Here is a 27614-nt window from a genome sequence, read left to right as displayed (position 1 = left end):
ACAAAGCAGAAACTGAAAAAGAGAAAGAAAGTAGTAGAAGTAGTCAAGGAGGAAGCACTGATGCCCGAGTTGTCATAAACAAAGGTCACAAAAGTGAATACACACTCCTCCGTCCTCTGTGTAGGGCTACGATGTCAGTGTACCCTCCTGAATCTGTTCTTTCCTTCTCTACACAAGGAATTAGTAGAGAAAAGGCATCAGGGATGGGAAACAGGGTTAACAGAAGGGAAAATCCAGCTGTCTGGAGAAGAGCGGGGGAAACAAATCCAGGCCACACCCATACCTCCACCACAGCACAAAGTGGAAATGCTGTACACGGACAACAGTGCAATAAAGCTGGTATTATATTGTAAATATTTTATAGCCTCAGGATGGTCACCACAAGGGCCTGCGCTTCAATCAGAGGATGAAATAAAATGTTGTGGACATGTCTGGAGGGAACAACAGTGTTAAAAGGTGATAGCGATTCTTCCCTTTCTTGGTATTTACCACCAGCCATGGTGGCTATTAACATAGCGTCGTCTGACTCTCAACACAAAAGCCTTTTAAAATTCATTGATTTTTGGAGGATGCAAATGTAAAGTGAAATTTTAAAAAGGGATGCGGGATTCACCGCTTCTTTATCCAGGAAAACATTGTTTTAAATTCATCTTGCTCATTTGTCTTTCAAATCCGTGTCAAAAGCTTGATCCCAGTCTTATACTCAACCACTCTACAGAGACATGAATGAGTCACACAACGGGAGCAGAATACACTAGGGTCACAATCAAAAAAACAAAAAAAAAACAACTGTGCATTTTAATAAGTTTGCGAACTTGCAAAGTTGTACTAAATAACATCACTTCCTTCTTACTTTGCATAGTAGGGAAATTGTCAATAGATAAACCCAGTTACATGGAATTCGTACACATGATTTATACATGGTTTGTATTTATTTTGTCATAAATTAGCTACATTTAGCTGCAAATGTATGGCTGTGATGATGAATTAAGTGACAGAGTTAAGTCAGTATGAGCAATGTTAGGATAATTAAATCAAATCAAATGAAAATTATGGCGTAAATGATAAATCCCTTCAGTAAACAAAACATCTATACCACACGTGCTTCAGAGACAAGAGTGCACAAATACTGCCTGCAACCACAGATGAAAAGAAAAGGCCTCACACCATTTCACCCCCCTGCATCATGCGCTATAGGAATCCTTTTCCTGGGGACCTTAAACATAAAAATCCTCCCACACCGAGTTCAATTAAAATGGCTACCGATGACAACAGCTACATGGTCCAGATAATGAGGACCCACGGGCTCCGACACATACACCCACAACACATGCATTAAATATTGAAACCCACACCGCACGCTTGCACAGCTTCAACACCCTAACTAATTTTATATAACAGCCTTGGCAACAATTATGCAAAATAAATCTGGATTCATAAAGATGACAAAACAAACAACTTTAGAGCAGAGGCTGGCGGAAGTTAACTGCTGACATTTGTGTCAGAGCAGAAATTTGAAATTGATTGAGAGCAGGAAGCAAAAAGATCGGTTGCTCGTTTCAGACATGGCTCCTTTTCCACCAACATTAATATGCGTCTTGTATCCGCATTATCCCTCAACCTGATGTAGCAAGATTACACAATGACACGCTGATTCATTCTCATACCTTTATGTATGCAAATAGGATGAAGGAACAGCAGAAACAGGCCCATTTTACACCACAACAAACTGCAGGCTCAAAAATTACCATACATTTGAATGAAATTCCGTCTGACAAAGTGTCAGCAAACCTGAATATCATAAGATAAGATTAATTACATGGATGTTTATATTAGGTTATGCAAGATTGTACAAGCTGATTTCCCTTTCTATCGACGAAATTTAGATAATGCACGTCATTGTCATTCACAACACGTCATCTAAAAAACGAAAATCATAATCATGGTTGTTTCCCTACCACGACACCTTTCAACAGAGGGTGTTACCATTCAGGCAGAATGATTTGTTTCCTAGTAGATTTTATGCATATGGATTGGAAGTCCAATGATATTACACCCTGTTGTCATGTGAATAAATGCAGGTTTGAATAGCTTGCGGAATCTCATCTACATTAATGCCTGAAGAAAATGATTTTGTCTGTAGAAGAGTAGTTTGAAGATAACATTCTTAAAAGACTCAAACTATTGACAAAAGCACTTTCCTCTCAAAATGCCTGACCTTCAGCCTATCTGCAGGAGCAGTGAAGACTGTAAACCATGGAGGAGAAGAAAAGAGGAGAATGGTTCAAAGTGCGACTGAATTGATCGTATGAGAAAATGGAGACAAAAGGGCACAAGCAGTGTACTTGTGTGTGTCCGTGTGTGTGTGTGTCTGCGGGAAAGCACTCACTTGTCCAGAGCAGAACCTTGGGCTTGGTTGCTGGTGAGCCTTGAGAAGACGTTGCGATCGTTCCTTGTCCTCAGAGGAGGGGAGGACGGGGGAGTGTAGACATCAGTGGGCCTGATGAGAAGGAGGAGGACGGCGAAGGTTAGGAATGAGGAAGGACAAGAATGGGGGTACTAAATTACATTACACAGTCAAACAACCCATCAAAATACATTGAATCTGAGCATGTACCTGTATGCACGGTCGTACGATTTCCTTCTTGTTATAGGGGAAGTGTCGTAACCTCTAGACTGCCTGGGACTGACACACACATAAACAAACACAAGCAAACTAAGCAGAGTGTCGAGGGAGTGCACAGGTGATAAACACAGAAGGATGATAGGCACCTACGTTAACTGCTGCGAAGCTACTGACGAGCAGCGAGGGTTTTAACAGCATTTCTTGCAGACTAATTTCTTCAAGTATCAAATCACACAGAGCAGGGCCATTCATCCCAGAGGACTGATGCAAACTTAATTGACTCTTTTTTTTTCCCCCCACTCTAAAGCTGATTTAAAAAATGCCTTCTGATTTTATGTATCTCGTCGATTGCAGCGTAAAATAGACACTTTTTAGGCAAGAAATTATAATATTTCTCTTATTAGTAGTCAAGATATTGATGGTTATTGACACATTAAAATGCAATTTTAAGAAAAATATATGCACATATTGAGTGAGCTGAGCACTACATGAGGTGATTCAAGTGTGTGAAAATGGGTTACTCTTTAGCTGAAAATAATACCAATTATAGCTAATGATAGTGAGCTAAAAGTGGCAAAAAAACAGCTCCATTAGCTATCTAAATGTAGTGGATAAACACATGAAATGGTTATTTAAAAGTTTGCTAATGGAGCTTAAAGTAATTAGATAATGGTTGTGATGTTGATGGGGGGCTGACACATAACTAAAACACGTGAGCCAAGCCTCCCATCCATCATTCCCCTACCTCAGTGGCAACTACTTGTCCCTATTGTTTCAGTCGTCATGACTTACAAGGTGTGGCCTCTGACAGGCAGGCTGATGGTGCGGGACGCCCGGTCTCTGTGGTAGGGGTCTCGTAGGGCCAGGCCGAGCCCCAGACTCCCTGGAACAAGACTCAGGCCGTCCTCCTGGATGTCCGTCAGCGAGGCCAGAGACTTGGTGATGTGCTGCGGCTTGCTGCCGGATGAGGGGTCCAGGAGGGGGCCGAGGTACTCCGCCGACACCGCCTTCATCTGAGCCGACAGACGAGGCTCCACCTGGGAGAAAAATGCAAATCATTTGTGTTCATAGCGGGACCACAGAGGAGAATAACGTGAGAAAGAAGGGGGCAGTAGGACAGGATACAGTTGGGAGGAAAAATAAACACTGAATTTAATTAAGGCGCAAGAGGTAATTAAGACAGGGCCTGGAAACATGATTCAGCAGGGAGAAGTGCAAAGAGAACATGAAAAGAATAAAACAAACAAGCCAGTAGCCATTCTGGATTATTCTTCTGGGTCAGCCATTCTGGGGTTGAACAAAGGCTGGATAGAGAAAAAAAAGAAACTAAAACCAAAAAACAGGAAACATTGACAAAATGGTAAGAAGTGGTGTCAAATCCTCCACTGAGCTTGGTAGGAAGAAAAATAATGTTTACGTGTTTGCTTGTACTGCCACCTTGTGGGTGCAAACAAAAATGGCAGATACTCTGACCAACTATTGCATTGTACGTTACTGTACTGGCATGACAACTCGTACCGTTATCGTTCTGAGAAACGGCACCAAACAACCCAAAGCAGCTGTACCTTAATTTTGAAATCATCCTGGCTGTTGGATTCTTTCATCTGAGATACACTGGAGGAAGACAGAGAAGGAGAGATGGATTAATCTGGGTATGTGGACAGATTTTTACTTCTTTTTTTTACTGTTTGTTTGTTTTTTTTTCTGCATGTGATGGTGTATTAAGGCTGCATGCTCACCTGCTGTCAGAGGCTTGGCTGAACTCAGAGGGTTCCTCATCTGTGCTCGCGTAACCATTTTCTGGAAGCACATGAAATACACAACCCCTCTGTTAGGATGTCTCCATATTCCGCTATTACGCTGCCATGCACCACACCAACATTGAATGAACTTTGTTAGGAGGAGTATTCAGAGGCATTCTGTACGATTTAGTGGTTTAAACCCAGTTCATTTCACAACGATGCCTGCCATGGGCTGTTTTGCAAAGAACACATGACACATAACATGAAAACTGGAAGAGAACAGGGGATAAGAGAAATAAAAAAAAAAAAAGAACTGAACGTATGGATGTTCTCCTCTTCTTTCTCTTTCCTCTGTCTCACTCAGACACAGAAATCCTCCCTCACCCTGCTGTACGTTGTGGATCAGAGCCTGGAGTTCAGGGATGTACTCCGCCTTTTCTCGCAGGGCGTCAAGGATCATGTGGTTGTGGGACGAGCCCATCACATCTGTCTGCCTTAGCTGGCCCTCGAGCAGTCTGATTTGAGAATCTCTCTGGGCCACCTGTAAACTCTGCACACACATACACACACACAAAGATGACGACAGAGTAAAGTAACACTCCACATTTAGACTATTATTCACAGAGGAAATGAGACTACCTTGTAAATGCAGTGTTCTCATTTTATGGAGAGTGTTAATTCATCTTGTGCATCAAGAAATACGTCCCTGTCAGCATCTTGCAATACAAAGAGACACCACTAGATGTCAATGTAACCCTGCCTTCCTGCATCCACACGTTTGACCTCACCTTGTCTATAGAGGCCTTCAGGAAGTGGTCCAGCAGGTGGCGTGCTTCAGCCAGGGAGCAGGAACTGATCACCACTGATGTGTCCACCGAGTCCAGCTCATCCTGCAGGAAAAGACAAAGCTTGGTGTCACTGGAAGCGTCCTGTCACTTCAAATAGATGGACAGTGTGTATCCTTGTGTGTGTCTACATATATACTATATGTGTGTTTATTCATACCTTGGTCTCCTCTATCTGCACAATGGTGGCCTGGCAGTCAGACAGGCTATCGTTGATGTAGTCTATATTGGCATTCAGCACCTCAATATCTTCATTAATTTCCTGAAGGAGGCGGTCCTCAGCTTCCGGTCCCTCCCCGTCTGCCATCAGCACCTCCCTCTTATGTGACAGCGCTTCCTGCTGGGCCGTCAGCTCCTCTCGCTTCTGACTCACACAAGTGGCACACGCGGTTGCAGAGAACGTCAGCGAAACATGCTTACAAAAAACTTGAAGATATTACTTATACATCTTAATTTTCATTCAATTTTTATTTGCCACACAAAACATCAGCTACATTTTGACGCAAGACTGCTCATGCAAGTGTTTGTTCTATTTTTTTTTTTATATAAAGAACTGACATTTGTTCCCACATTGTAATACTCCTACGTCTATGAGGAAAGGAGGAAGGAAGAACCTAACCATCGGTTTCAGTGTGAAATGATGTGAAATCAAAAAGTTGCTGATGTAATTCCAGAAAGTACAACAGTCACTGGATTCCTCAAAAGTCCTTTTTAATCACCACTGTATTTTTCGCAATTTCCCATATCCACCCAAGAGAAAATCCACAGCTCACTGTTCCTACCTTGATAAGACGATTCATGTCCGCTTCCACGTTATGGATGGTCATTCTCTGCATGACGATGTCCATTATGCGACGCTCTAGGGTTTGCCACTTCTGACGGGCAGACTTGGAGAAACTGCTGGCTCGGCCTGCGGCTCCAGTGCTCCCCGGGCCTGCTGGCTTACGCTGCAACTTCTTCCTACCGCTGGGAACGGACAGAGAAAATGGAAAGGAGAGGAAATTTTAAAAAAGCTAAATCTATTCTCACTTCCAATTAGGAAATTATTAGGAAACTTTAAACATTATAAATGGTTTTATATACCGGAGTTTTCTTTGTTTAAGAACGTGTATCAAATATTGTCTGTGAACTTGGAGGTTAGCAGGAAAAGTTCATTATAATTAGTGTTGTTTTTGGCGGCCTGTTTTAATTTTAGTTTTAGTCTAGTCTTTGTGTCAAGCTGTCATTTTAGTTTTTATTAGTTTTAGTCATGTTCATACTCTTTTTAGTCTAGTCAAGTTTCAGTCAACTAAAAGTCTGAGCATTTTAGTCTTATTTTAGTCAGAATTATCCATGACTATTTTTGTCTAGTTTTAGTCGACGAAAACTGATGACATTTTCGTCTAGTTTTAGTCAATGAAAATTGTATTTTAGTCTCTTTTTAGTAGCCTAATGCAATTCTATTTAACCCAGTCAATATAGTATATACAAGTACCTTGTAGTATAGACAAAACCAAAATTTTCTTTTAGCCAAACCTATTTCAAACAAGGTTCTTATTATCTTATCTCCCTATCTTTCACCACAAGACATTCGGTTTTATTTTCCACTTCGATGTATTTAAAGTTTTTCCAAATGTCTTCTCTTCTTCTTCTACCAAAGACCCCTGGCTGGCCGGCCATCGTTCCCTTTCTCTGTCACGCTACTTCTAACTAATGCCGCGAGTGGAGCTTGAGGAAGTGACGTCGCCTGCGAGAGAAACGGGCTCTGGACACAGGAAACAGAAAAACTACAAAATAATAATAATAACGCGACTAAACAAGACAAAATTACGTTGTAACATTTCGTCTCTCGTCTCGTTTTGGTCAACGAAAATGGAGAGACATTTTAGCATAGTTTTTATTTTGTAAACCACATTTAGTCTCGTTTTTATTCGTCAACGATATTGCATTATACATTTAATTATAGTCATCGTCGCATGACCAGCATTTACGTTACGTCTCGTCTCGTTTTAGTCACGTGATAAAGGTTCGTTGACGACAATATTTAGTCATAGTTTTCGTTGACGAAAGCAACACTAATTATAATCCTACACTTCTCTCAGTGAATCAGCAATGCAATTAGCTAAAGAACAGTGAATGCAGCATGTAGCAGTGTCATCAACAACAGTGTCAACACATGTACACTATATTACCAAAAGTATTCGCTCACCTGCCTTTACTCATTCTATGAACTGAAGTGCCATCCCATTCCTAACTCATAGAATTCAATATGATGTCGGTCCACCTTTTGCAGCTATTACAGCTTCAACTCTTCTGGGAAGACTGTCCACAAGGTTGAGGAGAGTGTTTATAGGAATTTTTGACCATTCTTCCAAAAGCGCATTGGTGAGGTCACACACTGATGTTGGTCGAGAAGGCCTGGCTCTCAGTCTCCGCTCTAATTCATCCCAAAGGTGTTCTATCGGGTTCAGGTCAGGACTCTGTGCAGGCCAGTCAAGTTCATCCACACCAGACTCTGTCATCCACGTCTTTATGGACCTTGCTTTGTGCACTGGTGCACAGTCATGTTGGAAGAGGAAGGGGCCCGCTCCAAACTGTTCCCACAAGGTTGGGAGCATGGAATTGTCCAAAATGTTTTGGTATCCTGAAGCATTCAATGTTCCTTTCACTGGAACTAAGGGGCCAAGCCCAGCTCCTGAAAAACAACCCCATACCATAATTCCTCCTCCACCAAATTTCACAGTTGGCACAATGCAATCTGAAATGTACCGTTCTCCTGGCAACCTCCAAACCCAGACTCGTCCATCAGATTGCCAGATGGTAAAGCGTGATTCATCACTCCAGAGAACGCGTCTCCACTGCTCTAGAGGCCAGTGGCGGCGTGCTTTACACCATTGCATCCGACGCCTTGCATTGCACTTGGTGATGTGTGGCTTGGCTGCAGCTGCTCGGCCATGGAAACCCATTCCATGAAGCTCTCTGCGTACTGTACTTGGGCTAATCTGAAGGTCACATGAAGTTTGTAGCTCTGTAGCAATTGACTGTGCAGAAAGTCGGCGACCTCTTTGCACTATGCGCTTCAGCATCCGCTGACCCCTCTCCGTCACTTTACGTGGCCTACCACTTCGTGGCTGAGTTGCTGTTTTTCCCAAACGCTTCCATTTTGTTATAATAGAGCTGACAGTTGACTGTGGAATATTTAGGAGCGAGGAAATTTCACGACTGGATTTGTTGCACAAGTGGCATCCTATGACAGTTCCACGCTGGAATTCACTGAGCTCCTGAGAGCGGCCCATTCTTTCACAAATGTCTTGTTTCACAGTCTGCATGCCTGAGTGCTTGAATTTATACACCTGGGGCCAGGCCAAGTGATTAGAACACCTGATTCTGATCATTTGAATGGGTGAGCGAATACTTTTGGTAATATAGTGTATCTATTACAGAGCAATGACAACAACAGCTCATCTTACCTGATGACCCGTGTTCCATCCACGGTCCCCTCGCTCTCTCCCAGGTATCCGTACACACTGTTCTTATTGTTCCACTGCCGCACCAGCCCGCTGACAGTCCTCGCGGTCTCAGGTTCGGAGCTGCTCGCTGTGGTGCTGGCCGATAGCTCGGCTCCTGAGTCCGTAACCGGGTGACCCTGGTTCCAGCGGGCCACGCGTCCAGCCACGCGATCTGACATGGGTTTGGCCAGGCGCCGCAGGGCGGTCACCTCCTGGGTCTTCCTGCGCAGCACCAGCTCCTGCTGCCGCTTCTGAGACTCCAGCGCTCGAATCTGATACTGATGGGCAGGAGGGGGAGAAACACACATTTTAATAACACTACTTTAATACCTTTTGTTATTACTCTTCAAAGATTCCTGAGCTGAATGCAATTACTTTGCACACAGAGGATTATAAGGTGTTGATCATTAAGGGATTTTAAGACTTGAGATGAAATAAAAGGATTATGAATGAAAAAGTTTCCGTGCTTAATAATAAGCCCCCTCCTCCAGGGAAAACAACTTCAGAAGGAAGAACTTCAAACTAAAGCAATAATAGCCGTCTGCATGGAATATGTATACGATACAAAAGTCAGGATTTCAGTGGTCCCAGGCAGACAGAGGAAGACCCGTCTGTGCATTTATATTCATGTAACCACACTAAATAACTAACATTGAAATCTGAATTTGGAGCAAGATGAAACCGGATGTAACAAAGTTAAAACCAGCTCATATGTGTGTCTAGCATTAGTTTCGCAAAGATTCTACTTCTGGCCTAATATACCACCGCTAACAGATAAACGTATGCACAATATTTCCAGTTTATAGCGAAGTTGTGAACAAAGCCAACCTCAAAGCTGACTACAACTATGAGGTCATATAACACTTGTACTAACCTCCTGTCGCCGCTGCTCCTTCTTGAGCTGGGCGATCTCACGGTTCCTCTTTGCCTCCACCATCCTCCTCCTCTGCTGCTCCTCCTTCATCTGCTTCATGAGCGTCACCTGAAAAGGGCAGAGAAACCACTTGATTAAACCCGGTCATTTCACCTTGCTTCCTCATTGCCAACTCTCCTTGCCCTCCCCTTACCTTGGCTTTCTTCATGTCGTTGACCTCGGCCTGGAGTTTCTTCAGCTCCCGTTCATACCTCCCCTGGTTTTTGAGGAGACGCGCGTGCTCCTTTTGTGCTGCTTGAAGCTTGAGCAGGTCACGGTTCATCTCCTTAAGACGCTTCTCGTACTCCTGCTTGATCCTGTTGGCCTTCTCCTCCGTATAGTTCTCCATAGACACTGCAAACAGCGTATCGTTGTTAATGAGCTGTTGTCAGGATGCTTCACCTTACGTGACACTTTCTAATAGCTGAGTAAACGAACTCACTGAGGTTCTGCAGCACGCGGTCTCTCTCCAGCTGTGTGTCTCTGATCTTGTTTTGCAGCAGGATGAGCTTCTCCTCGTACTGCAGCTTAAGCATCAGCAGCCTCCGCTGGCTGTTCTCCAGCTCATCTATCAGCTTCTGCTTGATCTCAATCTCGCAGGTCAGGTCTGCCAGGTCTGCTTGGAAGTTGGCTGCAAGTGGTGGAATTTTAAGAAAGGCTTCAGTTCTACATTTCTTGTCATTTATCTATATTTGTATATTGAGAAAACAGAGTATACATGTCCACACATTTTTATTTCCAAACCCAAAAATATGCATTTGTTAACTTGGGAACTGTCTATAAATCATTAACAACTGCTGTCAAAGTAGGATGATGGCCTGTCCTGTCTCGAAAGAGATCCTAAAAACAGGACATGCTGCAAGAAAAGTGGATCAAAAGGGAAAGAGGTCTGGCCATTTGGAAGTAGCAGCTGTCAGAAACACACCTTTCTCATCCGAGTCGGAGTCTGAATCCACCAGGCTCTCGTCACTTTCGAACTCATCCTCCTCCTCCCTGCCCTCCTCCTCGTCCTCCCCCTCGTCGTCTTCACAACCGCTCTCCTCCTGCAGCGGAGACATGATGTCCTAAACGCACAGGAACAAACAGTGTGTGAGTCACACTTTGTTCTGTTTGTTTAAATGCTTGCAAACGCCAGCACGCGTATCCCTTACCTCGGCGTAATTGTCATCCGAGTCGATCTCTCCATTCTGGCCGTTTTGGCCGTTTTCCCCGCTCCGTCCGTTCTCCCCGTTCTCGTGAGTGTGCAGCTTTACCCGTTTCTTCAGACCTTTCTCCAGCTCTGGACTGCAGGAGGAGAAAAGAAAGTGCGTTGGTCAAACCCCAAACCAGCTGGCATTTAAAGACACTAATTACAGTAGAGTTTATAAAAAATAAAATCTACCAGTTAACCTATTTGATAGTACTCTGAAAAATTCCAAAACTGATGTTGGAGTCATTTCTGTCGTGTAAATGCCATTTAGTTTTGTGTGAAACCAACCAGTGAACTACATGTCTCATCTCAATAAATCAGCCTGCCACATTTCATCTCAAATCTTTCATCAGGGGGAAAAAAGCATTAAAAGATGTGGAAATCAATCTGTCTGTCTGTCTATATCTTCAGAGAGAGTTATGGTGACGTGCAGTTTTTAGGTGTGTAGTCTATATTACATATTTTTAGTATTTAACAGTTTAATGCAAAATATAAATTTGAAACTTGAAACTGATCCACAGTAACATGTCAAATTCGTGCCACAATTCAAACGGGTCAACAAAAAAGTCTCTCATAATCGACTACGGTGGATATATTTCTCATAAGGTCACGTTGTGGTCTGCTCACTTTATGCTAGTGACAAGGCACCCGGTGCCAAAATCCACCGCTATAGCTTTGGGAGTGTTGCCAAGTGATGTGCTTATGGCAAAATCAGCCCTCTAAAGTCATTAGTGTTCTTGAGTCTTCTTAGTCTTCTTGGCCTTTTAGCTCTTCAGTTTTATTACCAGTTTTATTTTCCCCTTTGCTCCTTCTATCACAGTGCACGCCACCCATTCCATTCTCCAAATTCCCGTCTACCTCCTTCTCTAAGCCATTAGACCTCAATTAGCCTGTTAGGTGGTGTACTCCTCTCTCTTATGACCCAATGGCCGACTGACTTTTTGTGTCCAAGCCAGCATTACTACTCAACATTGGCCAGCTCCCAATTCTATTTGGGAGCTGGCCGCCCTAAAGCCCTAATTGACTGTGGCTCTTAAAGAGAGCGGTAATGAGGAGGGGAGAGTACTGTATATAGACAGGAACTATAATCTATAACTCAGCATGCTGTTTCAGCTTTTAAAATGAGCACAGATTCATAGACAGAGGCTTTAAAGGAAGCAATTAGAAATGAAATTTGCATAAGGCTGAGCACAGCTTCTGTGGACTTCACATGCCCAGTGACTCTGGTGGTCCTGATTTGTATTATCTTAAGGTTTGTTTTTTGGCACTAGGGTATAAAAAGCTTGCGTCCACTCCTCACCTCAGCCTCCTCTGCCTCCTCTCCTTCTTCTTCAGCCTCTCGATATCCATCTTGGCGCGGCGTAATACGTCCGTCATCTCTGCCTCCATGGACATGGGCGCAGGAGAGGAGCCGGGGGGGTGGCCAGGGGCGGGGCTGAGGGTGGAAGCGGGGAACGCCGAGCGGGAGGAGAGCCGGGTCGCCTGCCTCCGCAGCGACTCATTCATGGCCTCGCTCTCAAGAAGTTTGGTTCTGATGGAGGGGGGAGGAGATGGACAGGAAGAGACGATGGAGTTATGTAAAGTTAAGATGCAGAACCTTATAAAATATAGTTATTGATTCCATAATGCGTATATCACTTTAATGTTGCAGCTGGAGCTAATTTGAACTACTTTACATACTGCAGAGTAGGTCATCTATAATATGTTGGTTTGTATATTTAATTTATAATCTAAATCTAAAGCTTTGAACAAATGTATTGGAGTAGAAAGTACAATTACATGCTTCCAAAATATCAGTGAAGTAGAACATACAGTATCACTGCATGGGGATACTGAAGTGAAGGAAAAGTACTAAATTATATTATAGCGCAGTACCTAAGTATACTGTATGTACTGAGTTACATTCCACTCATAAGGGGGGAGATCTTACCTAAGTTCTTCAACTTCTCGGATATAGTTCTGGATTAAAGTCCCGATCTCCTCATTGCCCTCACCTGGAGGTCAAAAGTCAACATACAGTCAGCTCACATATATTCAGCACTGGAGATAATAACTTTTAACGCATAAATTGTAGGAGGAATGGAGCTCCATCACGTGATGTCACTTGAGCACCTCTCTCACTTACTTGACTTGGTGAGCAGAGAGCTGACCTCGTTGGCCAGCAGGTGTGTGACACGGGTGTTGAGGTGGTCAATGGTCTCCTGCATGGCCTTCACCCTGAGGCGCAGCGTGTCGTTCTCTCTCTGCATCATGGCGTTCTCCTGGTACAGGTCACTGTAGCCCTCGGAGCCATCCTCACACGCTACACGCTTCCCCTGAGCAGAGCATTAACAGTCAGCATTAACAACAAGGGACTCCACAACACTACAAATGTTTTGGGGAAACAAATCAGCCAGAAGTCAGACCTGATAAACAAACAAGCTTCTAGAGCCACATTCACACGAGCACTTGATGCTGCAGACCAGCCGAACACATTGCCATTGTTTATAATGAGGGAGACTGTCTGTGGCTCTTCAAGCGACTATTGTTGAGTTTCGAATGCTCAACACTTAAAAAAATCTTGTTGTCTAAGCATTGAACAGAGAGCCACTATTTAATCCCGTCACACCACGCGTCCAGCACTCCATTACTTCCAGACACATCGCATCCCTTATTGCCACATCGAGGTCAACTCACAGGCCCTTGTCATAGTCCTTCTAGTAACCGTAGTAACCTTCCTCATCCCATAATAGGCAGACAATCCAGCTAAATCATTGCCTGTTTGTCACAGGCCCGGAGGTCAAAGCTGACGAAACTTTCTACATTTTTATTTTAAATTTTCTCCCTGTTGCTTCTCACAGCATACTCCACACACTCTGTACTCCGCTCCATATTGTATAATCCATTGAGTGCATCTCTACATTACATTGTAACAAGCTGACCCTTCATCTATTCATCTTCCTCATAGGCAGTGCCTGTTTTGCACTATAGAAAAAGCATAAGTGGACGTGTGTGTTCCACTAATGATCTTTAATTTGATGTAGTCGTCAGCTGCTGCAGACATGGCCTCTGCTTTTATCACTTGCCCTCCAATGCCATCTTCTATTACTCCCATTAGCGCTGTCTGTTTTTCTTCTTCTCCTCAAATGCTATTCTCTACTTCATCCATATTGTCAGCCCATTAGCCCCTCTCTCATCACTCCTCACCAACCTGCCACATGTATCCCCCCTCTTTTCTTTTGTCTTATTTGTATTTCTATCCCCCTCCACCCAAATGCTTCCGACTCCCACGTGTCCTCCTTTTCTCCCCTCCACCCATCTCTCACCGCCTTGTACTCCATCAGTTCCATCTGAAGTCGGGCTATCTCGGCGCGCAGGGCGCTGATCTGCTGGCTGGTCTTGTCTTGGTTCACCACCACCTTGTTCTTGATGTTTCGGGCGCGATTGGCATACTTCAGGGTGTTCAGCGTCTCCATGAAGTCTCGGTCTGACGGGCTGACGCAGGCGATCATCACTGTGCGACTGGCGAGGAAAGGTAAAGGTTGTAAACTGTTCATATAGAATAAGAACAATGTTGAGGTTGTGCCAGAGAATCAGTGTGCTTGCACAACAAACTATTTTCATCATTGATTAATGGACTATTCACTTTTTCAATTAAATGAAAAACTCCCATTTTAATTGAGCAAAGTCCATAAAGGCTCATTTAAATGATTTAAATGAGTTGTATCTGGCCAAAAGTCCAGTACCCAGCAGTTTTGCTTATAATTTCAAATATGCCAATGAAGATCAGTAAGTCCTCAGTCTGGAGATGCTAGATTGTCAGATGGAATAATATCTTCGACATTTAATAACAGAATAACATTTTCCCACTGTACTTTCTGATTCAGTGCCTGACCAATCTATGCAGGTCTACTGTCACTGGCGTGTGTTTTAATAACCAAATAGTCTCAATTTCTGGATCAAAATTCAAAACATGTACGGAATGTATGTGTGTGTGTGTGAGGGTACAGCTAACTTTGTGACAACCATTTAGACTATTTACACAATTGCCGGCCAGTCTTCACTTTCTCACATCACGACTTGACTTGAGGTCGAGATGGTTAAGATTAAGGCTAGGGTAAGGGACATGGAAAACGTGTGTATGTGTGTGTGTGTGTGTATACCTGTTGCCTCCCAGTGAGTCTTGCAGCAGTCGGGTAAGTTTGGAGTCTCTGTACGGGACGTGGCCTCCCTTCTTGGTCTGATCGCCTAAAGCACTGATCACATTTCCCAGGGCCAGCTAACACAAGAAAGAGAGATATGTGTAAACCAGCAACACTTGGACGCACCGAGACATCGTCAGTTTCAATGACTCACCAGTCCACAGTTAATAGAGATTCCCTCGCGGGCTCTGTCTCCTGTGGCTCCTGTGCGTTTGAGCCTCTCAGAGCCAGCCAGGTCCACAAAGTGAAACTTGGCCATCAGCGTCTCGAACTCTGGCTGGGCGATGGGGCTAGAGTCCACGCCGTTCAGCTCTCCGTCCTCCCTTGCTCCATTCTGCTACCGAGGGTGAACAATGAACAGTTTACAAGGAATAAGGTTAGCAAGTGGTTGATGAGTTACAGCATCTTACTTGAAATTAATAAATGTTTCATCACCTTGAATGCTGCTGCCGGTAACACTAAATGAAGTAGATGCTATTTCTATTTCTTCTGTTCCTTAAGCTTCTTCTGCCAGCCTAAAATATATATACACTACCTTTCTTATTTACCTGTTCTCTACATATTATGTTAATGTTTTCTGCATGCTCCTGCTCATCTCTGACAGATTTTTACTTGAGGGGATGATGGTGAAGATGTAATAACACCCAGCCCACTCTGGACGCCCGTCTCTTTTTAAAAGGATTTTACCTTTCTGTCATCTTTCAAGTACCTCACCTCTCAACTCCAAAGCCAGACTCACCATTTGATGCTGTTGACAGACTCTCATTTGACAGAGGTGGATGGTGAAGATTGCATGCGAACGGGAGCTTTGGGCGTTCATCTGGGTGCTGGCCGTGGTGCGGGACAGAGCGCCGAGCTTCAGACACTGCAGCAGCTGCAGCAAATACAAAATAAGGAAGACGTTTGGTTGCTTTATTAAAAGGAACAAAACGCACGTACAAATAACTGAACAGGTTTCTGAGAAGAACTCAGCATTCGTCCTTGTCAGCGTGAAGGTGAGAACGCTGCTCATTTTCCTGTCATCTCTGCTCACTTGAATAGCTGCCATTGTGCGATTTCTCTCATATTTTTCTATCCACCATTTAATTTCCTTTTCAACCTTCCTGTCTGCCTCTGAGTCCTCTACTCCCTTTTTATCTCAACCTGCCTCCTTCCTGTCTCCCTCCACTGTCACACTCCTATCCCCTCCCTCACCCTGTTTTGACATTTTATTGTGTCTCTCCCAGAGGAGGGTACACCCGTCACTATTCGTCTTTTTGAATTTTGGGGATTTTTAATGCAAAATGGACTCGAATTCAGATTTTCTTCCCCCTCTCTTTTTGCTTCACTTTACAATATGTTCACATCTTCCCTTCTCCTTGCCACCTAATTGAGATTAAAAAAAAATGTTTTGCTGTCAAAGTCAGTATTAAATGCAACCCTTTTCCTTATTCACCACCTGCTTTCTCTGTTAAAATCTTTAGCAGACATTCCTCATGCCCTGCTGACCCCATCACATCATCCTTCTTCCACACTGTCACTGACGATCCGCATCCCTTCTTCCCTTCCACTATGATGTCCCGGTATACAAGCCAGCCTTTCAACAATTTTAGACTTCATACAGCGGCCTCCTGGGTATACCCAGCCTGGCTAAAAAAGCAGCAGATAAGAGCCAAGCCTCCCTTATTATCCTTGACCTGTTTGTTATTTTTGAGGACTGACCACCAGATGGTTCTTGGCAGCTCTCGCGCTTTTTTCCCCTCAACCAGTCAGCACTCATTCATGTCTTCACAGTTAAGCCTTTGCAGTGCAGTACGACTCATTTTTAAACTGATCCTTCTGCTGTCATGGGAAACTCATCAGAGCATTATGTTCTGTACTTTCTGGTCCCTTGAAACTATCAGTGTGTGGTGAACTTAAGTGTAAACTCAAGGTGAATCAAAAATTCAAGACTTTTTGTTTTAGCCTTTGTATAAAATCAAACTACATTTACAGTTGCTGTCAGTATTTATAAAGGGCATTATCAAGTGCAAATGTCAATGCCAAGATGCCAAGATGTCAACACCTTTGTGGCCTTTATCGATCTTATTCTTTTATTTTTATGACCTTCAGACCAAGACACATCTCAAAAACTGCCATTGTACTGATATAGATATAGATGTAGATATATAGATGTAGGTATGAAGATAAAGATGTAATCCCACCTCTTCCTCTGAGTGTACCAGTCTGGAAGTGACTCCAGTGGTGTAGATGCTGCCACTGGAGTCCTCGTGGATCTTAATGTTGGACTTCCTGCTGCGACTGTCCAGATCTCTGTTTCCATCAAATAAGTCCAGGACCTCCTCATTGTACAACTAAAACAAAAACAACAACACACACATATATACGTCAGCACATAAACCATCATTGCACATGCTCAATGCTAGGACCATCATTTTTTTTTCCTGGGAATTATTAGATTTATGCTAAAACCTTAATGTCGCTTGAACTGATTTTCAGCAGATTTTCTGGTTCTCTCCTTTTCCCACATCAGCGTTTGTTATAAACACACAGCTCTGCAGCCGCAAAGGTCAAATTAATGACCTCTCAGAAACCACGGAGGGTAAGGGTCCCAGAGGTCAGCTGAAAGCTCAGCTCTTCCCGCCTACTTCCAAACACACACACGCGCACCCATCTGCTTACCATCAACAAAGATAACCTTTTGACCCGAGAAGCTGCAGAAAAGACACTAATGACAACAAGCGGGACAGAGAGACAAACAATCCATAAAAGATAGACACAAAAAATGATTTGGTTTATATTAGAATGGTTATTAAATTAATCAGATCATACACACACAAGCATACAATAGCCCCTCCTCCCAAATCCAATCTGAACATTCGCCCACCAGAAACCCCTGGAGGAAATGATTACTTGTCATATTATCTAATTTCTCCTACACAAGCTTCCCTTTCTCCCTCATCCCTCGCTCCTGTCCATCTTCTACCCCACATTGAGGATTAACGCCGGAGGTAATGGCCAACATTAATCAGCAAAGCACCGACCAACATTCCTGCTCATCTGTCTTCAGGTTGTCACTTCCTGTTTGTGGAAGAAGGAGCTGATCCTGTCTCATCTGGTTAGAGTTAATATGGACCACTATATATCCCAAGTATACGCACGCTGGCGAGAATATCAATACGTTTAAATGTTTCATTGAGCAATAATGTGTTGGGTGTCGCCCACCTCCAGGAACTGGGCGGTGACTTTAAACTCGGGTGGCTGGGCGCCGGCGTCCTGAGCGCGCAGCCTCCTGCTCTGGATTCCCTCAAACAGCTGGTGAATAGCCCGAGGGATGATTCCTTGCTCCTGCTGGCTCAGGTTCACATCGAAACCTGTCCCCATGCTGTAGGTCTTCCCCGAGCCCGTCTGAAACACATTCAATCATCCACAATGAGATCATATCTGCACTCCCAACATCATCCAGCATTTATGTACAGAAATCAGTTTTACATGCAAGTACTGGTGGTTATTGGCAGTTAATTACATTTCATTAAACAATATGTATTGTATGTCTGTGTGCACTAGGGTGGCCACCTGTCCAGTTTTAGGTCAGACAGTCTGGTTTTGTCCATGTACCAGCACAGCCTGGAGTCAAATGCTCATTTGTTCTGCTTTTGAGATCATCTCTATTTTGTACTTTCTCTAATAGTGTACAGTAAATAAATAAATAAATAATAAATGATAAACATATAAATGAGGAATGGCATTAATTTCACTTTTAACAAATCTTTAAATGAACATGCGACATACATATCTAAAATCTCCTCAGGCAGCTGAACCTAACCAAAGTGGTCTTATGGCTTGAGGTCACATCATATTAAGTGTGTACTGCGCTCCAGGTGCAGGTATAGGACCCAGAGGTACCCACAGTCATTGCAGCCCAAAACAAAGAGACCCACAAGGGCTTACGAGTTCTGTTTTCATGTCGTTCTGCCAGTTGCTGCTTTGTTGTACGTATCTCGGGCATTTCTGTCATGTTTGTATTCGTGACAACACTCTAACTAATCAGCTGTTCAAACTTGATAAGGACATTCCTCTTTTACTTCTTGGTTATTCTTGATGTGAAAGATGTATTACCCTGCAAATGACATATCGAAACAACCTTTACGTGATTACACCAGCCTATTTCTGGGGCTGTAGAGCTTATATATGCCCTGAATGTCCCTGTTATTATCACTTAACAAAAAAGTATCACACACACACAAAGATGGCCAGACTGCTGATATATCTCCCCAAATCAAGACGCCTGAACAAAAGTTCACCAAAATACCATAAGCAGAGAAATGAAACCATATGTTATATAATAAAGCCTAAAGATACATAATGTTGGGAACAGTATCAGTATAATCTATGCAACAATCTCTGCAACTTACTCCATGAAATAATGTTTTCCAAAGCGTTTTAATTTGTTGTATTTATTTTGGAACCAGTACTGAGGGTTTTTTTAGGACAGACCTTGACATCTGGAACAGAAACCTGATGGGAGTCAGTGTGTTAAAGATGCTCTGACAAACTTGTCCCATCGCTGTAACAGGGTGTCTCTTGTGTCTCTTTAATGTTAGTTTCTGTATGATGTACAGTATGTGAATTCCAGTGGAATTTGTACAGTCTTTTTGAAAATCTAATTAACTCTCTGCTATTAATTGATCATAAATAGTCCATAATGCTAGGATCCGAGCCTCGCTGTCATACCTGGCCGTAAGCGAACACAGTGGCGTTGTAGCCCTCGAAGCAGCCCTCGATGAGCTTGTACACACAGGCCTGGTAGACGGCGTGTTGCTCTGAGTCGATATCAAACACGAAGTCGTAGGTGAAGGCTTTGTCTTTCCCCAGAAGGACTTGTGGCTCTCCAGGTGTGACCAGAGTGCACACGTGACAGCCCTCGATCTTCTCCTTGGCCATCTGAGGACGAATCCTGAGAGAGGACGACAAAAGGAAGGGAGAAACAACGCTCGGTGAACGACTAAAAGGATTATACGGTCATAAATTAAAAAAATATTAATGTAATTGCTGTTGCACAACTCAGCAGACAGGCCACTGATCGTGACTGAGCCTGAGGGGTTTTAATGATTCAATGTGTCGTGCAGATAAAGAAGCATGACAAACTCATCCCATGAGCTGTAAACAAGGAACAGAGGTACAACAGTTTAAAAAATACAACCTCAGAAATGGCTCTGGCAAGATAAAGGCTAACTACTTTGTATTCTGTTGGCTGGCAGATGAAAGTGGTGACCTGATGCACAAAAGACAAATGAGATGTTTGTACAACTTTTCGGAGTAAAACTACAAAGAAATCCGTACAGAAGACAACATCCTTGAGGCCAAAGCACACTTGTTTGTGAAAGAAATGATTAATGGGGCATAAAACGGACAGTGCTGGGAAAAACTAGTGCAACATGGCCGCTGATGATGGTAGAGCAGACAGGCTCATAAGTCATTATTACAGCGGCTGTTAATCCTCCTGCTCAGGAGGACTCTCTCCATCCTGACAGGTAGTTCACCGCAGTTAATTGCTTTCACCTGACATCCCAGTTTTAAAACAATATCAGATTAGATGAGTCCAAAAGGAAGCAGCCGCTGCTACAGAACAACTTTGAACTCGCTGACAGAATGAGGGCCGATTATTGAGGTTTGAGATCATTTTAACTTGTTTGCCAGCGGAGCAGAAGCCCCCGTCAGCTGATTCATTTAGACGTAGCTGTTAAAAATTGACACTCGGCTACAAGCTTGTGCTGCAGTGCCGGTTAATTGTCGTAAAACATTAAAATGTTGCCCTCACATAATGCACATAAAACAGAAGATGTGTCAGTCGCTGTGTTAATCTTGGGCTTTAAGAGGCACAATGTGGACACAGTGGAGAGGTAATCACTTTAAGCTGCAGAAAAGTCATGAGCAAGCAGTATCGAAGCAGAGGGTCCACTTCTCCACATGCTAGCACCCCCCCCCCCCCCCCCCCCCCAGTCTTCAGGGGATGCAAATCAACTCCCCCGCACACTAAAGACTGCAGTCTCTCTACGGGATGCTGCAACAAAGACACACACATAGTGTATAAAGCCATTCAAAGCCAGATAAATCCCCAACCACATACAGCTGCAGTGGGACAGTGGGCACACCACAAAGACACACACAGAGCAACTCCAGAAACAAATGGCGTGCACGCACCATTCAAAAACAACCTACTGTACTATCTTCCATTCACACATGGCTCCTCTCAAGCGTGCATTAAGTACCACACCCACCACAAACATTTACAGCAAATCCCTTCACCACACGCCGTTGTGGCGCAACAGAAACGCACACAGAGCCGACAACGGCGCATTCTGGCCCACTATCTGGCCTTGAGGTATCGCTGAGGAGAGCCTTCCAGGAAGGAATTAAACATATTACAATAGTCTGATTCAGCAGCAGCAGCACACTAACAAGACAAGCGTATGATAGAGAGGGTGCCTTTGAACGCAGCTCGGAGACAGATGGGTTCCTTTCATTCCTGGGGGTGACCTTGGCACTGAGGTTAATGTACCTAAAACCACAGATCTCACATGAGCGCTGCTAAAGCTAATTATTAACATAAAATATAGATATGGAAGAGGACGAGGAGCATACTAGCTCAACGGACTTAATGGCAACATATGTGTGTGTGTGTGTGTGTGTGAGAGAGAGAGAGAGCTGCAGCTGTATCGTAAAAGGGTTGGGGGTTATTCTTTTATCCTCTACCCTTTGTTTACCCACAATTCATTCACTTTTGTGTGCAATATTTATAGGTCAGAAGTGGCGGGTGTGACAGCATAAATTAGAAAGAAAGAAAGAAAGAAAGAAAGAAAGAAGAGTTAAAGTTAGGTAACAGTAAGGGTTGGCAATGGATCAAAGGGGAATTGTATTGAGCATCACAACCATTTACTCAAATTTCTGGCTTTGAGACAACACATTTTGTAATCATCAGCCCTTCATCCCATTAACAAAATTAACTTTTCATCATTATTTAAAAGAGAAAATGCTCTCAGGATTTCATCCAGGCATTCTGCTTCTACAGCTCTTCTCTGCACTTCACTTTTTCAGCCCATTATCTGCAGGGTTCAATCAATCAATCAATCTTTATTTATAAAGCACTTAAACAACACTTAAACAAGGTTGGCCAAAGTGCTGTACACAGACATGAGAATATAAAAACAACACAAAGAAAAATTAAGAACAAGATTTAAATCATAAAACCAATCAAACCATGTAAACAATAAGAACCAACATCTCGTGCTGAGTTAAAAGCCAAAGAGAAAAGATGTGTTTCAAGAGAGGATTTAAAATGAGGAAGACAGTCGGCCTGTCTAATGTGCAAAGGCAAATTGTTCCACAGTTTGGGGCCAGCAACTGCAAAGACACGGTCACCTCTCATCTTCCTCTTTGTGTTTGGGACAACCAACAATGACTGATCTGCCGACCTAAGGGAGCGTGAGGGAGCGTACGGCTGGAGCAGTTCAGACAGATACTGAGGAGCGAGGCCATGAATACATTTAAATACAAATAAAAGAATTTTAAAATCAATCCGGAAACGGACAGGGAGCCAATGAATTTCTGCTAAAATTGGGGCTATTAGTCTAAACTCTACTTTGTGTTTGCTATTAAATGCAGAGCATTAGCATGCTAACAAGCTAATCTATGATGTTAAACATGATAACCCTGATACCTCTACCCTTAGCTTGGCTGTAGAACCTTAGTCAGGTTAAATCATGGTGCCTATCTTTGTATATTTCTATATATAGACCGATCAGCCGCAACATTATGACTACTGTCACAATGTGACGCTAACAACATTCTGCTGCCAGACACCACAGGACACCCTCAGAAGGCCCATGTCCATTCTCTGATGAGTCATAACTGTCTTGTCCTCATTGCGGTGGCGCAGGTTCGATTCCAGCCTTTGCCTTTTGCTGCATGTCCTCCACTCTCTCACCCCACTACTTCCTGTCTCTCTCTACTGCTACCCATCAAAAATAAAGTCATAAAAGCCCCCAAAAAACAGTCATTACCTTATATAAGGGGCACTCCTACAGATCACTTATGTACATTTTAATGCTTCCTCTGGGGGGTATGTTTTTCACACAGCAGGAATAAAAGACACCCAAAAAGACAAAATTCTTGACGAGCTCTGCTCTGCAAATGAATACAGTCAACACACACACAGATACACACACAACAATGACCATCCCATGAGTGACCACAGTGAAAAGGAAGAGCAGATGAAATAACAGCTTTCATTAATCAATCCACACAAAGACACACACGCTGTGACACCGTGGCTCAGCTGGGCGAGCATCTGAGCCAGCTGGGCCAACAATGGGCAGGATCCATAACATTGATCGGAAGAGCAAACACCTCACACATGCACACACAACACACAAAACGCACACAAAGATGCAGAGAAGACCGCACTCTCAATAAGGGACATTTAGCAGCTAAAAATAGCCCATAACAGCGATTAAATGTCTGAACGAGGCCGAGGCGTGAAGAGAAACAGAGAAGCAGATTGTGGATCCCTGATGCGGCAAATTAAGGCGTCTATCTCCTATCATCTTTGTGCACTAATAGGAAAATGGCTCGAATACCCCAGGGAGTAAACAAAGTCCCACAAAGGACACACACTTTAAGTGCTATATATTATACATGAAAGCCTCACACACAATGAGAGAGAAGGATGAAAGTGAACGTCTTCACTCACTGTCTCAGTGTTTTGTGAGAAGCACCAAACCCAGTTCTGTCAGACACACATGCAGCACACACGCAAAGACAGAAACTCATTACCCACACGCTCTGAGGGAAATCACTTATTACAATAATCATCGGCGCTAATTAGGACAAACAAACCCACACAAACACTGAACAAACTGCCGTATCAAACCTTGATGGCAGCAAAAGTCACTGACACGCGACTCGAGAGTGAATTTTAGATGCGGCAGAGGACTCATCAGAATACTGAACGCAGTCCTCAAGACCATGCCGCATTTGAAAGGTAGGTGGTTTCATATTTCTCAGACTTATAGGAGGAAGTTGAAAGGATAATGTGTCACAAACCTCATAAAACTGGTGCGTTCAACATTACATTACGACAGCATGGAATGGAAGACACAACAGCAAAAGGCTTCAAAAGAATCAAACAAGAGAGAATTTAACTGTATAATTAATAAAAAAAAATATATAATGTGTGTTTAATGTGTGACAAAACTAAATACTACTCTCTCACAATCAAGTTTTACGGACTCCTTTACAGAGTATATGTCCCTGAGAGTATTAAGGCATTCACCTTTGGACCTCTGACATTTGGAAACAGTTAGCAGAGCATCCTAAGAGCCATAAAGTGTCAGAGGAACTAAATCATTCACAAATCCAGCTCACATAGCATGATGAACTGGGAGCGGCCACGGCTGCTTATGTTAGCGCGACTTCACGCTCACGTTTTGCTCCGATTCAGGGAGTAATTGATCCAATTTGGACAAATTGTTGCATTTAATCTTAGGACAAAGCAACCAAAGTCCTGACTCACCCTCAGCGCTTGCTTGAGTGGTCTTAATTTGGATTTCAGGAAATCAGGAAGGGTGAGTGTGGGCACTGGCATTTATTGCTGTTCTGTGGTTCATGTGCCAGTGTTGTATACTAACAACATATTTAGTTTGATGAAACATTCAGAACACTGAATACAGAAGGCACACTGCCGCAGCCAGACCGGAGGGGAGGACGTGCTCTGAAGGGTTTGGTTGTAAGACAAATGTAATGTTAATGTGTTTACCATGTTCAATAAACTAACTGCCCTGTTGGGTAGACATCAATAATTCTGTATTCTTTGTTCTCTATAAGAGCAGACTGCAACAGGAGATGTACAACGACTTACTCCCCCGAATCAGGTAAACTTGGTTATATAATTATAAGCAACAATGTAGAACCAGGGAAGCAGTTGCAAGTGGGTGTAGACCACTTTCTCTAACCAGCCTCAGCTCAGTTGATTTCTCCTGAAATGGAGTGCAATTGCTGAGTTCAAACAAGCACAAACAACCGAAAAGCTCCTGGTTTCAGAACAATGACCTTAGTGAGACAGCACCCTTAGACAAAAAAAAAAAAAGTAGTGCGGCCAGTATCTGCAAATGTCGTCAGTAAATGTATGTGTGTAGGTCTGGGTATTAAAATGAAGATGAAATGTGTCTGTGTGCACAATTATTAGGCAAGCTGCACTTTTGAGTATTAGTTTTATTACTGTATTTAACAACAACGCTGCTCCTGGTCAATCTACAATGTTAATAAATCTCAAACCTGAATATTTAAGTACCATCAAGAGTCACTCTCATCTCATCAGCCCATAAAACCTTTGAAAAATCTGTCTCCAGATATTTCTTGGCCCAGTCGTGGCGTTTCAACTTGTGTGCCTTGTTCAGTGGTGGTCGGGTTTCAGCCTTTCTTACCTTGGCCATGTCTCTGAGCACTGAACACCTTGTACTTCTGGACACTCCAGGTAGGTTGCAGTTCTGGAATATGACAGCACTGGAGGATAATGGGTCCCTGGTAGCTTCACGTTTGATTCTTATCAAATCTTCGGCAGTTAATTTGCGTCTTTTTGTCTCAACACGTTTCTTGCGACCCTTTTGGCTATTAGCAACAAAACGTTTGATGGTTCTGAGGTCACGTCCTAATATCTTGGCAATTTCAAGAGTGCTGCATCCCTCTGAAAGATGTTTTGACTTTTTTGAGTCTGTTAGATCTCATTTCTCTTATTAGGAAAACAAGCTTCCTAAAAACTGTTGCCATTACACAAATGCACATCAAATGCACAACACCTACTATCCTTAAACCCAATAGGTATTCAAGTTTATTCAGCTTGGAGTTGGAAAGTGCACATAGAAATGACGATATGGTCAAAATACTCACTTGCCTAATAATTGTGCACGCAATGTATAAAGAAACTGCAGTGTTTCCCACACATAGACGAATCTGTGGCGGTGCGCCACAGATTCAACTCCGACCGCCACAGATTCAACACCGACCAAAAAAAAAATAATAAAAGATTCAACACCGACCGTCACATATTGCGTTTCGTTATTCTTTTTTTACGCTATTTAAAACACGCGCGTATTCGTTCAGCTGCATTTCCTTTCCCTGCTCTCTCTTCGTCTCTCTGTCACTCACGCGTCTCTCTCTCTCTCTCACACACATACCGTAAATTCCGGACTATAAGCCGCTACTTTTGTCACTTGCTTTGGACCCTGCGGCTTATACAGCGGCGGATGGATTCTTACAGCTAACGGTCACCAGGGGCGCACTCTCATGGAAGCGCAAGAGCGAGACAGACAGTTCGCGCAGGTAACGAGAGCAAAACAAACCAAGTGAGTCCAAATGCAGTACGAGAGCTGCTTTTAAGTTAAAGGCGATCGATCTGGCTGACTTTTCTGGTATAGTAGGCTGGTTATTTTGATACAGTAAACGGCCGTGTTACTGCACCTTTACTGCTGTGTTGGCTGTTTAAGAAAAAGATGCTGGTTATTTAGTTGCGCAGCCGGGTTACTGCACTTTTGCTGCCGTGTTACAGGCAAGCACTTTTAAAAACGAATTAAATGTAGCCATTTAACGTTATTGCCTCGTCAAGCGTTGTAAGCTTTGTTTTTTGTTATACTGCACTACTACGGTACTATGACTGCAGGAAGTGCGCTAGGAGCGCACCGTTGTATTATTTGTGCACTGCACGAATGCTGTTTGTAATGTCAAAGATTTGAAAGTTTGATCGATCGATTGATTGATTGATTGATTGTGTTTCTCAAATGTAAATAAATGGGACGCTTTGCGTTTCCAAACAGTCAACAGGGTGCGGTTTATATATGGAACAATCTGTATTTTCCCCAAAATTTAGCTGGTGCGGCTTATATTCAGGTGCGCCTTATAGTCCGGAAATTACGGTATATATAGGGTGTTAAAATCAATGTAATAAAGTTCTGTGTAACCAATTATTAACTGTTTTTTTTAATTATTAACCTTTAGGAATTAGGAAATCCCTTTAGGAATCCCCCCCCCCCCCCCCATCGGTCAGACACAGGGCAGTCCTCATGCACATACCCTATCCAATCGTTCTTTTCATTCCCCAATCCCCCCCCCCCTCCCGGGCCAAACCTCCACCTCCAAACCAACCCCCCCACCCCACCCCCCCCCCCCACCCCGGCCGACCACCACACATTGCTTTCAAGTCTGTGGGAAACACTGGTAACTGTCAAGGATCAAATGATGGCATGAACTGTCCAACTATTTCTGAGCAAATTCAAGTAACTTTTACACTGTATTTTATTTAGGCCAAGTTTTTGTGCAGCTGGGAAGTCTGTCATTATGTAAAATGAAAGGAATTTTGTAGACTATTGAGGAAAATCGAAACAGTTTTAATAAATGCATAGAAATCAAGCAAAATGCCCAAATCCTAAAAATACAAAGCTGTAATTCCTCCAGAATGTTGTAATTTAAAAGAAAAAAAGTTGTCAAGCTGTGTTTCTTGCCAGTATGGAGGAACTTTCTAATTAGTGCCACAATATTTTACGATGCACACTCTCACATAAACACACCAGTCTTAGTCTGGTTTCCATTTTTCCTTCC

The 27614-nt window shown here is 43.2% G+C and overlaps 1 protein-coding gene across 1 annotated transcript in view; it reads right to left on the bottom strand.

The window, feature by feature from the left end:
* Window positions 1–27614, bottom strand: part of kif21b (kinesin family member 21B) — a 69371-nt gene that overhangs the window by 22906 nt on the left and 18851 nt on the right. The window contains exons 2-26 of the mRNA XM_084543595.1: window positions 19698–19920; window positions 18189–18371; window positions 17168–17317; window positions 15724–15858; window positions 15139–15321; window positions 14946–15061; window positions 14109–14304; window positions 12929–13118; window positions 12734–12797; window positions 12104–12334; window positions 10766–10898; window positions 10540–10678; window positions 10057–10245; window positions 9769–9968; window positions 9576–9683; window positions 8663–8979; window positions 5996–6179; window positions 5374–5577; window positions 5157–5258; window positions 4753–4918; window positions 4366–4426; window positions 4192–4240; window positions 3419–3663; window positions 2618–2686; window positions 2390–2500 (exon numbers count right to left, since the gene is read on the bottom strand). Of these exons, the coding sequence (XP_084399721.1) occupies window positions 2390–2500; window positions 2618–2686; window positions 3419–3663; window positions 4192–4240; window positions 4366–4426; window positions 4753–4918; window positions 5157–5258; window positions 5374–5577; window positions 5996–6179; window positions 8663–8979; window positions 9576–9683; window positions 9769–9968; window positions 10057–10245; window positions 10540–10678; window positions 10766–10898; window positions 12104–12334; window positions 12734–12797; window positions 12929–13118; window positions 14109–14304; window positions 14946–15061; window positions 15139–15321; window positions 15724–15858; window positions 17168–17317; window positions 18189–18371; window positions 19698–19920 (3948 nt within the window). The remainder of the gene's footprint in view (window positions 1–2389; window positions 2501–2617; window positions 2687–3418; window positions 3664–4191; window positions 4241–4365; window positions 4427–4752; window positions 4919–5156; window positions 5259–5373; window positions 5578–5995; window positions 6180–8662; window positions 8980–9575; window positions 9684–9768; window positions 9969–10056; window positions 10246–10539; window positions 10679–10765; window positions 10899–12103; window positions 12335–12733; window positions 12798–12928; window positions 13119–14108; window positions 14305–14945; window positions 15062–15138; window positions 15322–15723; window positions 15859–17167; window positions 17318–18188; window positions 18372–19697; window positions 19921–27614) is intronic.

The sequence above is a fragment of the Chelon labrosus genome, assembly GCF_963514085.1.
Source record: "Chelon labrosus genome assembly, chromosome: 4".
In the NCBI taxonomy this organism is placed as follows: domain Eukaryota; kingdom Metazoa; phylum Chordata; class Actinopteri; order Mugiliformes; family Mugilidae; genus Chelon; species Chelon labrosus.
Note: the sequence above shows the minus strand (reverse complement) of the source record. Positions and strands in the feature narration are given on the sequence as shown.